Source organism: Oncorhynchus clarkii, chromosome 25, assembly GCF_045791955.1.
Source record: "Oncorhynchus clarkii lewisi isolate Uvic-CL-2024 chromosome 25, UVic_Ocla_1.0, whole genome shotgun sequence".
Lineage (NCBI taxonomy): Eukaryota > Metazoa > Chordata > Actinopteri > Salmoniformes > Salmonidae > Oncorhynchus > Oncorhynchus clarkii.
In genome coordinates this window covers 7,282,521-7,296,751 of record NC_092171.1, presented here as the reverse complement: position 1 = coordinate 7,296,751, position 14,231 = coordinate 7,282,521, and the positions used below count along the sequence as shown (strand labels likewise).

General features: G+C 41.1%; 1 protein-coding gene across 1 annotated transcript in view; it reads right to left on the bottom strand.

Annotated features, from left to right (window-relative positions):
* Positions 1-373: 373 nt before the first annotated feature.
* LOC139383971 (leucine zipper protein 1-like) overlaps positions 374-14,231 on the bottom strand; it is a 74,322-nt gene continuing 60,464 nt past the window's right edge. Inside the window, exons 4-5 of the mRNA XM_071128596.1 lie at positions 3,890-4,170; positions 374-3,482 (exon numbers count right to left, since the gene is read on the bottom strand). Of these exons, the coding sequence (XP_070984697.1) occupies positions 3,931-4,170 (240 nt within the window). The 3' untranslated portion in view covers positions 374-3,482; positions 3,890-3,930. The remainder of the gene's footprint in view (positions 3,483-3,889; positions 4,171-14,231) is intronic.

Here is a 14,231-nt window from a genome sequence, read left to right as displayed (position 1 = left end):
ACTACCCTAGAACTTTATTTGTGGTAGCTACCATAAAGCAAAACATGCTCATTTCAAAGCTGATTGTCACCAAAAAGTTGGGTTAATAATTCACTGCTAAATGACTACGTGAGTGGCCAGTGGTTTCTTCTCTCGAACTGCCTGGCTACATGAGTCCTGAGTGGTGAATTTTCTCTTAAAAAGGTGCTACACCTCGAATTTCTCCCAAGTTGGAAGCTAGTTGAATTGTAACAGCACTCGGCCGCATTCAAAACAAATCTCCCCCTCCCTAGCATCCCATTTCCCCATAACAAGGCGGAGGCTCACACTTTACTTCTCACACCTTTAACTTTTGGTTTTCGTCCACCAGCTTCAAACAACTGGAAAAAATATATTTTTTGTTTTTGAAAAGATATTTCACAGCGATTTAGATGGTACAATGATTCCCTACACCAGTGGTCACCAACCGGTCGATTGCGAGCGACTGGTTGATCTCCAAGCATTTCTAGTCAATCACCAAACATTTCTGTAAAAAAACAATGATAATGTTCCTATTTCTATTTTTTTTTATTGGTTTCTCGCTGTTGACGGTAAGTTTACCTGATTCAGCAGCCCTAGCGATGGGAAGGCAAATTAATCCCATTTTGAACCACTTCATGTGTCAAAGTAGAACGCCGACCTACCCGGCAGGCCCAGAAAGCAATTCAAGTGCACCTATAGGCCTACCGATGTCTAATCAGATCACTGCTCAGATCACTGCACTGTTTCCCCGAGCAATAGACTGTAAAAGAAGCAAAGTTGATACTGTGAGATTTCAAAAAAACATTTAAAACCATGAACTAGAGAGACTCAACAAATACATCAAAGAGTTTCTGTTTTTATGAGTAAGTTCATGTCTAAGTTGCTATTCAGCACTGTCAACACACTGTTCAACACATTTTATAAGCCATAAAATGCACTTTCTCCCTACTTCCACTCACGCTACAACCAGTACTGCTGCTGCAATAAATGAGTACAGCAAAGCTTGCGTTGTTATTATTAGTGGCTTGTCTTTTTTAATATCAAGGAATATTTAACTTTCTCTGGCAACATGGAATATTGCATGAAGCGGAAATAATGCAGTGCGACTTGAGTTTCGCCATCAGATGGAAGACTGTGTCCCATTTTCACAGCAGAGGGAGGGAGAGCGAAGGGATGGTGAGTCGGGCGAGGGTCAACCTCACCGCTGCTCGCTCCCTCCTCAGACTGACCAATAGATCCAGGCAATCAGTCAGCCTCTCAAGTAATACGACAAATGATCTATTACCGGTGTGATCATATACCTATAATTCCAAAACGAGAAGAACAACATTGGCACGGCAATTCAAGCATAGTCCATATGCAGTGATAATGTATTGGGCCTATAGCCTACTGCACAAACCTCATTGCTACATAACCGTTTTTTAATTGGTTAATGTTGCACAGGCGTACGTTTTTTTAAAGCCATGTTAAAAAAAAGAGCGGTAGATCTCGGCTTGCATTTTTTACTCAAGGTGATCTCGACTCAGAAAATGTTGGTGACCACTGCCATACACTGTTAAGTGCTTGTTTTCTCACAAACTGAAATTGAGCGAAAAGTGTAGAATTTTAACAACCAGTAAATGACGGAGCAACTTCGACATTGTCCGATTGACCCCTTTTCCACTAGATAACACAGCCACAAAGTCAAAACAGCTTTCCCATTTTGACAACAGATGCAGCTCTGGCGGGAGAAATCACTAGGCGAATATCACAGCCAATCACAACACTGGCGGATAAGTAATCCTGTGAAACACTATCATTCCACTCTATTATGAACATTTTCTGTAATTACAATGCAACAATTCAGAAAAATCCTATGTGTAGCACCTTTAAAGAGACGTCTTTATAAAAGAAGACAATAGGCTACTTCTATTAACATTTTGTTTATCACTAGACCTAACAGGGTTTGGTAGACTACTTTCTAAATGGAATGTGTTACAGTTACCTGTCCAAAATTGTAATCAGTAACAATATGATTACTTTCAGTTACTTTTGGATTACTTTTCTCTTAAGAGGCATGCGAAGAAGACAAAAAGGATCCATCAAACACATTTGGTGTGTCATCATAGTGGTCTCTGACTTCTGGTCAGACTCCCTCAAGTGGAACAAACTTAACACTTGCACCTTTTTTCAATGATTCATTGAATGTCATTGAAAAACAGAACGGTATCACAATGTATGCTTTTCCTACAAACATCATTTCTGAATTTAAAAGTAATCAAGTTTACTCCTAAACCCTGAGGCTAACATGGTCCCAAATGGAAGGGATACAGATTGTCATCTGTAGACCCATAGATCATTGAAATGAGCCCAAATTAGTTCAAAAGCTGAATGCATGCAGTCTTATTGGGTATGATTTGACCTGTATTGTGAGTAGACAAGCCAATGCCATCTTGATTTACCTAGTTTATCAAGAGATTAAGCATTCAAAACAATGATTACCATTATGTTATGTAGATAGATTTTTTTTTTTTAAAGTACAATTGATTGTATAATTGATTTATGGCTGTCTCTGGGAATTTATAAAAATGCTAAAATTGAATTATATTCATTATCGGCATAAAATATTGTCCATCGGCCTCCTTGACCTCCAATAATCAGTATCAGTATATGGGTTAATTTGGTCGTTCTCTAGTTGTCAGTATAAAGCAAACGCATGGTCTAAGCGCTCATCAAATTAAGTTTGAATAAATCAAAGATCAGAGTAGATTTATTTTTAATCCAAGTAATTCGCTCTCCGTTTCTGGTCACATGGGTACATCCTTTGTGCAGCTCCGCTGGGAAGTTCCAAAGTGAGGTCTTGTAACGGTCCACTCCGAAAGACAACAAACCCTTCCTTCCTGTGTCTCTCCTCTTCTCCCCCCCACACACACACACACGCACACCTCTAGGCCCAGTCACCCAAGTGATCATCTCTCCCTTGTCGAGTCTGAGGAACACATTATAATACAGCTGGTAGGAGAAGATGCGGAAGAGGATACATTCACTGGTGGTGAGGTCCACACCAGAGCGATACTGTATATGGGCATATTATAATACAGCTGGTAGGAGAAGATGTGGAAGAGGATACATTCACTGGTGGTGAGGTCCACACCAGAGCGATACTGTATATGGGCATATTATAATACAGCTGGTAGGAGAAGATGCGGAAGAGGATACATTCACTGGTGGTGAGGTCCACACCAGAGCGATACTGTATATGGGCATATTATAATACAACTGATGTTGTGTCTGTGCAAATGGAAGGGTGTGGTTGAAGGTTTCAGAGGGCGGCCATCTTGTTTTTGCACTCCGAGAAGCATGGGTAGGTGCTGGACAGGGACTTGAGAGTTGTTATTCTTCTGTATGGCTGTGACTGCTGTTGCTCGGGGATTTAGATATGCTTGATACAGTACATTTCTCCTTGTTGAGGGGCTCCAAGCAGTTTGGGGGCATGGAGAGCTCTGGGAAAAAAAAAAGAGTGCACAAGTCGTATACTAAGAGAGGGCTGGGCGGCGTCATTCGAGTAGGAGTAAAACTTATACTTCCTTTGATTAAAGTAAGAAGTGCAGTCAAGCAGTCACTAGTGGCTCAGTCTGGAGTCACATTTTTATCCTCTGACGGAGTTCTAAAAAGATTCCCACCATAAAAATACAGTAGTTGTAATAGTCATGGCTATTACACAGTTTCAGTGAGATGAGAAGATAATCTTTCATGTTATCGTCAGGTGATAACACTATACAGTATCAACCTGTATACACTTTATCAGAAACTATACAAAAATTAAAAGATACTCTTGTTAATTAGAAAGCAGGCTCCTCTGACATGTCGCTCTGGATAAATGACAAAAATGTCAAATGTAATATCCTACCTGGACATTATGAAGCGGAGCTACTAAGACGGTTGGCCGGTTTAGTTGTCGGTCTGACAGTTGCTCCATGGTCGATTGCCGCGCCCGGTCATCCTCTCCGCATGGCCAGCCTGACCCCTACTGGACCACAGCTCTGGTCTGGAAGCCGTGGTTCCCGTTCCTCTGCTGGCCCCTAGGTCAGGTCTGGAGCTTCTCACTCTCTCCCTCTCGTAGGTACCCAGGTCACCGGGCGCCGGCCTCGTCCTCCGTGACCAAGAGCTGGGGTTAGTGTTGTCAGCAGCCTAGTCACAGTGAAACAGAAACAACAAACACTTATAGGTCATTAACTCAACGGTCTGTGAGAAGAAGTGAAATCTTGGCAAGCCGCTGCGACTGTGGATTTTGCCACAAAACAGAGGGGGAAAAAAAAAAAACTTAGACCGAAAACAAGACACCCCAGTGAGGAATTTATAATTTATATGGGTCTCGACTAGCAAATGAGCACCCTATAAAACTTGCTTGCATACCTTCACGCAACCTCAATGACCTTGTTCTAGGAAAGTGAGAGATGACAGTGCAGTTAGTAAACGTCTGAAAGCAAAGGCCTATGATTTCAGTTTTAAAAAGGCTGTAGTACTGTAATTAATGACAGGCCGCTGGAATCCCATCCTGCCTACCGCAGCAGAACGTTGCTAATTGCCCTTAATGGCCGCTCTGCGTCTCCTGGGGAAGACGGGCAGGCAGACAAGAAGCCTGTTACAATGCGAAGGGCTGCCAAACGGGCAGGGCAGACCCAAGATGGCAACTTCCTGTTCTATTCATCCCAGAGGGAAGAAATGACCAGAGCACATTCTGCATTGACTACAGCATTACAGCTGAAGAGTTGGGTTATACTGTGTTTTGAGTGTAACCATATGTATATTATGCTTCATGAACACCAAATGTACAATGGTCATGTTCTTTTTGGGGGAATTGTTTTCATCACCAAACCACAGGATTATTTTCTGAGCCATTGAAGCTACAACTCTTGACATTTTCCTGTGGATAGTGGAGATGACTCCTTATTCTAGAAAAAGTTTATTAAAAAGGTTCCGGGTTGGATGGGCCTACAAATATAGGTTATTTAAGTCTTTCAGCGGAGTGGCTTAAATAAGGCAATGAGTACAAAAACCCCAGAAGCTACTAGGGACATTTTCCCATAACTACATTTTAATTTCAGAAAATATTTCTGCTTGTGGAATGTCGGAACGTTATAAATGTTGGTTAGGCAATTTGATCTGCCACATGAGCAGAGGAAATGTACTGGGAACGCCAAGTGCTGAGGCCCTCATCACAAACCTGCTTTGTTCCTGCTTCACTCAAATACCTTATGATTGGGGGCTTATATGTTTTTTTTAGTAACAAAACAAAAAAACTAGACATCAAATCTGGCCCCACTTTTTGTTTTGAGATAAAAGGAAAAAGTTTGGGTGGGGTGTATTTCTGGAGTTAAGACAATAGACTTTTGACAAAGCCTCAGAAAATCACTCAGTTCTGAAAACACCCCTTCAGGCAGAAGTCATGAAAACGTTTTGGCTTATATTACAGCACAGAATCATGGCCAACTACCCAGGTTACCTCGAGGCCAACACACATGGAGTGTTACATGCATTACATGCCTTGCAAAACATGCCATTGCTTTGACATGAAAGCTGTCTAATTTTGGTTGCGTTTCAGAAGTACATCACTTACGTTCCATGTTAGAAGCGAAGTGCGCCAAAAGCTAGTCTCCAAGCAGACAATGCTCATTACACCCAAGGTAATACATTTCAGAGAAGCCTTAATTCAATCCGCTTATTAAAATTTATGTTTTGAGGTCTTTGTCCAGGGAAGACTTTAATAGCTCTAACATACCTTGTGGAACCCATTTCTCAATCACTTTTCTTACAGGCCATTGGGATCTCCTCTGATGTTTAAACCACCAACCAGCTCTCCTCCGTGGAATCGTCCAAGTTTAACTCCAGCGCAGATTGTTTTTCCAGGCTTTTTAGGTCAAGTCGGGCAAAAACCAACCAGAATGACAGCATGGGCCATGCATTTCACCTTGTTGCCACTGAGTTTGACTGACTCACACAAAGGATGTTTTCGTATCGCAATCAGACAGATCGAGCTATGGTCCACAGCCAACCATAAGTTCACAGCCCATTCACATACCATCTGAGGTTTCTTAGTTTTACAGTGGGCTGCAAAAAACAACACTGACGTTCTGTGCTGTACTTGGAGGTGAGAATGGAGAGTTAGTGAGGCCGTATGCAGTCAGTCGCCATATTCCCCACTGGCCATTAAAACCACACAGAGACCCTGATAATCTGATGCTATAATGCTGTCACGAATGTGACCTTTCAATAGAATAAGAGATGTCCCCTAGGATCTCTATGACGAGGTTTCAAACAAATGACAACCAAATAAATGATATGAGATAAATAGCCATCTACTGACAGATAGTCACCCTTTGTACTGAAGGACATCAAATTGCTGGGTCTTCTCTTCAGTGGCTATTGATTATGTGGGGTTAGCCTGACAGAGGTCATAACAGGCAAGGGTTAAAACATCTGGCTCAAGATACATTTCTATAAAAACAACTGATAGAAAAATGGACGCTAAAACTATGGCTGATCAATGATCAGAGAAAGAGGCCTCATGATAGGCAGAGCTACTGTGCATTGTTGTTAAACACTCACTGATATAGCAAACCTTGTAAATTAAACATCACCCTGGGACAGCAGAGCTGTGTGTAGACTAGGGCCGACTATTTTGTCAATGGTTTGGTCGATAGGCTGTTGGTCGACCGAGATTTCGTTAGTCGAGCAGTCGCAAGACACCAGGTGCACAAGACACCGGTCTGATTCGCGCCCGTCTCAGTTGACTGATCCAGGCTACGGGGATGGCACAGTCCACCACTCGAAGACATATGATAAATTGTATATGGTTATATTATGTAAGTAAAAAATAATTGTGCAACACTAATAAATCTAATATTTTATAACAAATGTGTTGCATTGGATGCGGTTGCTGTGCTTCTCAATCATAATCTTCAGCGCGCCGTAGAATTGGCACCTTTCCCTTTGTTGCTATGTGCATAATAGCAAAGTTAACCAGCATGTTGGGATTGAGAACAATGCGGCGGCAGCAGCAGAGACGAGGAAACAACCCTTGCTTTAGCCTACGTGTCTAAGATAATGTAGGAGAGAAAACAACCCTTGCTTTAGCCTACGTGTCTAAGATAATGTAGGAGAGGAAACCAACTTAATTAGGTCTATAATCAATAGCCTAACTTAAATGTGCCTGGCTTTATAAATAATCCAAATATATCTACAGAAATAAAGACAGATCTTGCATCTGTTGTCTGTTTGAGTGATTGTTTAATAGACTACTGATTCCGTGAGCACCAAGCCTCAATCAACGGCAAAATGTCAGATAAAGCAATTTCACAGATTCTGCTGTTTTTAATCTTTGCTATGCTGTAATAAAGGCTTTACACATTTTGACAGAACAGACTGGTATTACTTATAATTTTAGTGTTGTTTACACTGTTCCAAACAGTAATTATTATTATTTAATCTTAAATCAAATAGCAAAAGCATCAAAGCATTAAAGCATCAGACAACTCAGTGCATATGTAGTTGATTTTATTCAAACACATAGGGTCTGTCTATATATGGATATATGGTCAAAAGAAAAGGACGACTCTGGGTCGACCAATATATATATATTTTAGTCGGGGACAGCCCTAGCATAGACAAAATGAGAGATGTCCATGGTGGTTTTGATGGTCAACTATAATTCCCTTCTATATCCTAACGTTGAGATGCACATCTCCATGACAGTTGACACCGCAATTACTGTCCATCCTATTGCCCTTCACCCAATCAATGGCTCATTGTAACTGTAAAAACACTACAATGATGCCTCAAGCTCTTTTCTAACGAATACTAACGACACAACTGGAATAAGAGAGGACGACTGCCTTTGGTGAAGTTAACAGAGATACGTATTTTGGAAACAAGCACTGTTGATTATAACAATATTCCCTTTGGGAGGGCGCAGAGGCAACAATGAGTGATTGGAACACAAAAAAAAAAAAAAAAAATAATAAATTGGTAGTTCATCAGCAGCAGCTGGTTTTGCACTTCAGGAACAAGTTGGTTGTATGGAAAGAGTTCATCCTATCAGGGAGGGCTAATGTGAGTAATGGGAAAGAGGATGGATGGAGGGGATAAGATTAATGAACTAGACCGTGTTAAGTTCACGTGCTGGAATTGACTTGAGTTAATGACCCTGATGGTTTGCTCTCTCGCTCAGTTAAACGAATGAGACTCGTTCAGGTAGGGATGAGGGCAGAGAGCCCATAGAGGTATGGGATGCTGAAAGGGCCTGAAAGGGGGGGGGGGGGGGGGGGGGGGGGATGTTTCCGTGTTAGGCTGATTTCATTCAAATGCATCCTCCAGCGATTCTTTAACCGCTCCTGATATAAAGGGGATATCCCAATTATAAATACAATAAAAGTACACACACTAAAAGGGTAAACAAATATATATATGTTTTTAGACAACCCCAAACTTCAAGGTGCAGGGCATTCAAGGAGTTGGTTTGATGGTCAAATGTGATGTCATCAGCCTCCCCCTTTGCTTAAGGAGCAATAGAAAACAAAAGAGGAAAGACACCCACCCCCCCCCCCCTCCCCCCACTGACGGCTAACGAGGGGCTATAGGGGCATTATAAAGCAGAGTGTGACAGCAATTATAGATCTAAGAGCCGTGTTGCCGGCATGTTATTTATTTAATGTCTTGCTCGGCGGGAGATGAAAAGGTTGGTGGAGGGCTTGGTGACCTTAGCATCGGAGCCCTGTGTTTGTTTTGACTGCGAGAGGAGCTGGGTGAGTCGAGTTGCACACGATCAAACAGAGCCTCGTCGGCCAACCAGCAGATTAGACAATGACACATCCGCAGCTCTGTTAAAGAGGGAGCCCTGACCTCCTTGACCCCTGACCAGACCCCTCATAATTAGCTGGACTCAGAAATGTACAGTTCAGAGGCTACAGCCACAACAAGCATCACTGTTGTGTGACAACCCATAGATCTAGTCATGCCTGCTTAGTGCTTGTATTAAAGAAGCATAACTTGAGCTAGTGTGAGCTATGAAGCAGACACAAAACAGCCCAGACAGACCATTCCAATGACGGCTTTAACAATAAGCTTGTTGTTTCCCCTTCATAAGATATGCGCCATGGAAGATAAATATGAACATGGCTGATGGATGAGAGGGAATGGGGGGGGGGGGGGGGCAGTTGTCATTTTCACCTCATCTATTTGAGGCCCTGTATAACCTTTAGCTGTATAACGTATAGATGTGCCTCCCCACTGCAAGTGGATATGGATAAGAGAGAGGGAGGGAGAGGAATAATGAGGTTCTTTTGGCTAGAGCAGAAGTTTTCATGTGATATTTGAGTGACAAAAAAAACAACATCTATGGGCTAAATAAAAAACCTAAATAAAACACATTTCTAGAAAGCATTATAGCTACGTGAATTGACATTTTATTTATATCGAACGCATGCTTATCTGCGTGCGTGCCAGTACATATCAGATTGACTCACATTCAACCAGTAAATGTAAACAAGCTCGTCTCTCGTGTCCGTTTTAATAAAAGTGAACGTGTCAGACAGTCAGCCTTCTTTCAGACGTAACTGACCAGACTACATGCCATGGTTAATAAGCAGCTAAATATCTGACACCAGTTGTCTGCACTACATTGTGGGAAATGGAGTCAAATGGAGGCCAGCTACACGGAGGTGTGCCTTTGAACAATGCCCATCTTCAATTATGTCAGGAATAGCACACTGGCTGGCAGGTCACAGTTGGTAAGCTCTGGCACAAAAAATACAAGCAAGGGGGGTGGGGGGAAACCCTTGAGGTTTTTGTAAAAAATAAAAATCCTCCCTGTTGAGGTCTTTTCATTTTCATCCTCCCTCTCTTTTTTGTCCCACCCTTTTCTCTTTGTGCTGACTTCAGCACCAGGAATCAGGCTGAGAGAACTGCTATGCTAAGCTTGAAGTTTTAGGCCCGGCGTCAGTGAAAAAGAGTGTCTGAACACTCATGCAAAGTGGACACACCAGAAAGCTAGAGTTGGTGTTTTCTGGACTATATTTTCCAAATAGCATAGTAGGTACACACAGTGCTCTAATTGAGGGGGTGTGTGCCATACCCCTTTGTTAGCTTAAAGATGTCCTCCAGTGATTTTGTTAACGTTTCCTGTTGAAAAGCAATATCCCAATTATAAATACAGTAAAGTATAGACACTAAAGGAAAAATATATGTTTTGAGCAAATATATAATTTTTTTAGACAACTGCAAACTTCAAGGAGTAGGACATTCAAGGAATAATTGCCTTTCACCTTTGCTTGAGGAAAAATAGCAGAGCAATAGAGAACAAGAGAGAGAAAAAAGTCCCACCCCCCCACGTGTGCCATGTCATGAGGATACCTGGACCACCTAGTGAGATGTGCCTTTTGTTAGTAAATCAGGTGTTAAATGAGGTGAAAAGCAGAATGAAGTGCCACTAAGATTTAGCACTTTTTAAAATATATTTCTTTTCTACAGTGAAAATCTCAAAAATCCTTAGCAGAGGCAAAACGACAGCTGGGCCTGATTGAGAGGAGGGAGGAGAAAAGGGTCAATCGTAACAGCAGTAGCCTATCAACATACTGTACAATTCCTCATGTGTGTGACGCATAAAGCCTAGTTTGAGCAGAACTATCGGTCGGGCAGCAAGCATGCGCAGCTCTAACTGGTTGTCCCGTGGAGCAGCTCACAGACGAATGACTGCGATAAGAGTATTTTAACATTTTTACATTCATTTGAACCTTTATTTAACTAGGCAAGTCAGTTAAGAACAGATTCTTATTTACAATGACGGCCTACACCGGCCAAACCCGGACGACACTGGGCAAAATTGTGCGCCGCCCTATGGACTCTCAATTAGAGGTCGACCAATTATGATTTTTCAACGCCGATACTGATTATCGGCGTTATTTCTTTTTTACAGTGAAAATCTCAAAAGGCTGAATGGGAAAGACAAAATATTCAAGTGCCTTTGAATAGGGTATGGTAGTAGGTGCAGGCACACTGATTTGAGTGTGTCAAGAATTGCAACGCTGCTGGGTTTTTCCACACTCAACAGTTTCCTGTGTGCATCAAGAATGATCCACCACCCAAAGGACATTCAGCCAACTTGACAACTACGGAAAGCTTTGGAGTCAACATGGGCCAGCATCCCTGTTGAACGCTTCCGACAGCTTGTAGAGTCCATGCCCCGACGAACTTAGGCTGTTCTGACGGCAAAAGGAGGTTCAACTCAATATTATGAAGGTGGTCCTAATGTTTTGTACACTCAGTGTATTTCATGTGCAGTCTAATGTGTGCAATTATGTGCCAAATCAGTGATTTAGTGTATTTTTATTGGGTAAGCTATCGTGAAACCGGGCCCAGACTGTTTTCACAAGAAAGAGAGAGAAAAAAAATGAGGAGCTGAACATAACAGTATGCCAGTGGAAGGTAAGACAGTAGTGGACTACTATGATTTCCCATTGTAGCCAATTAAAATAGCAGAAATTCCATTACTGATTTGTCGATTTGGTAAGAGAATGAGTTTTAGTCACTTAATTCAGAAACAAACTTGATATCAGTAAAAACACTAACTAATTGGTAGGTCTACCTTTATTTCTGACTTTTATTATCCTCATTCCTCATGAGGGATAGAAATGAGAAAATATCTTAAAGATATGTGGGTTTTTCATAACGGAATTACAAGGATCAAGGCAATGTTTCTTAAACTTACAGAAGGCAAAAAAAAATGTCCAAATATAACTGTTGATATTAGTTGGCAGGGGTCTTCAGCATTGTTGTGTGTTGATGCATTTATAATACCTTATAAGACTTTTTCTGGTAGACCCTTTTCCATCTGTTCAACCAGAAAATACAAACATTTGCTTACTCAATTTTTGGGATGGAAAAGGGTTGAAAAAAAAAATGGACTCTTTCACTTGACACCCAAAATGCACATGCTTCTATGAACTTCCTGTTGGCGCTTATGGGTCCTTTTAGATGGAAATGCCCATATTCGACCAGACGTTAAAAGGCCTATTTTAACCATGAAAAAGATTAGTTTAAATTGAATTGTCCATGGTACACAAGGATATACCATTACATTTGAAATGCTTAATTGAATAAAAACAACACACTTTAGAATGTTGTATTTATGTATGGCGCATTGAGCTACTGCTCCTTCAGACATCACGTGGCATTGACAGTAGCCTACATTGTTTACAGCGCGGACTGTAAATGTAACCTAGAGTTCTGAGGATGCGCAAAGAGATTGTTTAATTTTCAAGGTAATTTTCACTCATCAGTAATGCGTTTTACATGAAAAGGCATTTTACTATTATAGGCCGATTACATTGCACTCCACGAGGAGACTGCGTGGCAGGCTGACTACCTGTTATGCGAGTGCAGCAAGGAGCCAAGGTACGGTGCTAGCATTAAACATATCTTATAAAAATCAATCAATCTTAATGTAACAGTTTAGCTTCCGTCCCTCTCCTCACCCCTACCTGGGCTCGAACCAGGGACCCTCTGCACACATCGACAACAGCCACCTTCAAAGCATCGTTACCCATTGCTCCACAAAAGCAGCGGCTCCTGCAGAGCAAGGGGAACAACTACTTACTTCAGAGCGAGTGACGTCACCGGTTGAAACGCTATTAGCGCAAACCCCGCTAACTAGCTAGCCATTTCACATCGGTTACATTAACATAATCACTAGTTAACTACATGGTTGATGATATTACTAGTTTATCTAGCTTGTCCTGCGTTGCATATAATCGATGCGGTGCCTGTAAATTTATCATTGAATCACAGCCTACTTCGCCAAACGGGTGATTTAACAAGCGCATTCGCGAAAAAAGCACTGTCGTTGCATCAATGTGTACCTAACCATAAACATAAACGCCTTTCTTAAAATCAATTCACAAGTTTATATTTTTAAACCTGCATATTTAGTTAATATTGCCTGCTAACATGAATGTCTTTTAACTTGGGAAATTGTGTCACTTCTCTTGCAATCTGTGCAACAGAGTCAGGGTATATGCAGCAGTTTGGGCCACCTGGCTTGTTGCAAATTGTGTGAAGACTATTTATTCCTAACAAAGACAGGCAACTTTGCCAAATGGGGGATGATTTCACAAAAGTGCATTTGCGAAAAGAGCACAATCGTTGCACGAATGTTTCCTAACCATAAACATCAATACCTTTCTTAAAATCAATACACAGAAGTATATTTTTTTAAACCTGCGTATTTAGTTAAAAGATATTCATGTTAGCAGGCCATATTAAACTAGGGTAATTGTGTCACTTCTCTTGCGTTCATTGCACGCAGAGTCAGGGTATATGCAACAGTTTGGGCCGCCTGGCTCGTTGCGAACTAATATGCGAGACTTTTACGTAATTATGACATAACATTGAAGGTTGTGCAATGTAACAGGAATATTTAGACTTATGGATGCCACCCGTTAGATGAAATACAGAACGGTTCTGTATTTCACTGATGTTTTGTCTTCAAAATGATAGTTTCCGTATCAATATTAACGACCTAAGGCTCGTATTTCTGTGTGTTATTTATTATATTATAATTAAGTCCATGATTTGCACAGTCTGAGTGAGCGGTGGTAGGCAGCAGCAGGCTCGTAAGCATTCATTCAAACAGCACTTTTCTGTATTTGCCAGCAGCTCTTCACTGTGCTTCAAGCATTGCGCTGTTTATGACTTCAAGCCTATCAACTCCCGAGATTAGGCTGGCAATACTATAGTGCCTATAAGAACATCTAATAGTCAAAGGTTCATGAAATACAAATGGTAGAGAGAGAAATAGTCCTATAATTCCTATAATAACTACAACCTAAAACTTCTTACCTGAGAATTTTGAAGACTCATGTTAAAAGGAACCACCAGCTTTCATATGTTCTCATGTTCTGAGCAAGGAACTTAAACGTTAGCTTTTTTTAAATGGCACATATTGCACTTTTACTTTCTTCTCCAACACTTTGTTTTTGCATTATTTAAACCAAATTGATTATTCATTATTTATTTGAGACTAAATTGATTTTATTGATGTATTATATTAAGTTAAAATAAAAAAGTGTTCATTGTTCATTCAGTATTGTTGTAAATTGTCATTATTACACACACACACACACACACACACACACACACACATACATACATACATACACATATATATATATACAGTGCCTTGCGAAAGTATTCGGCCC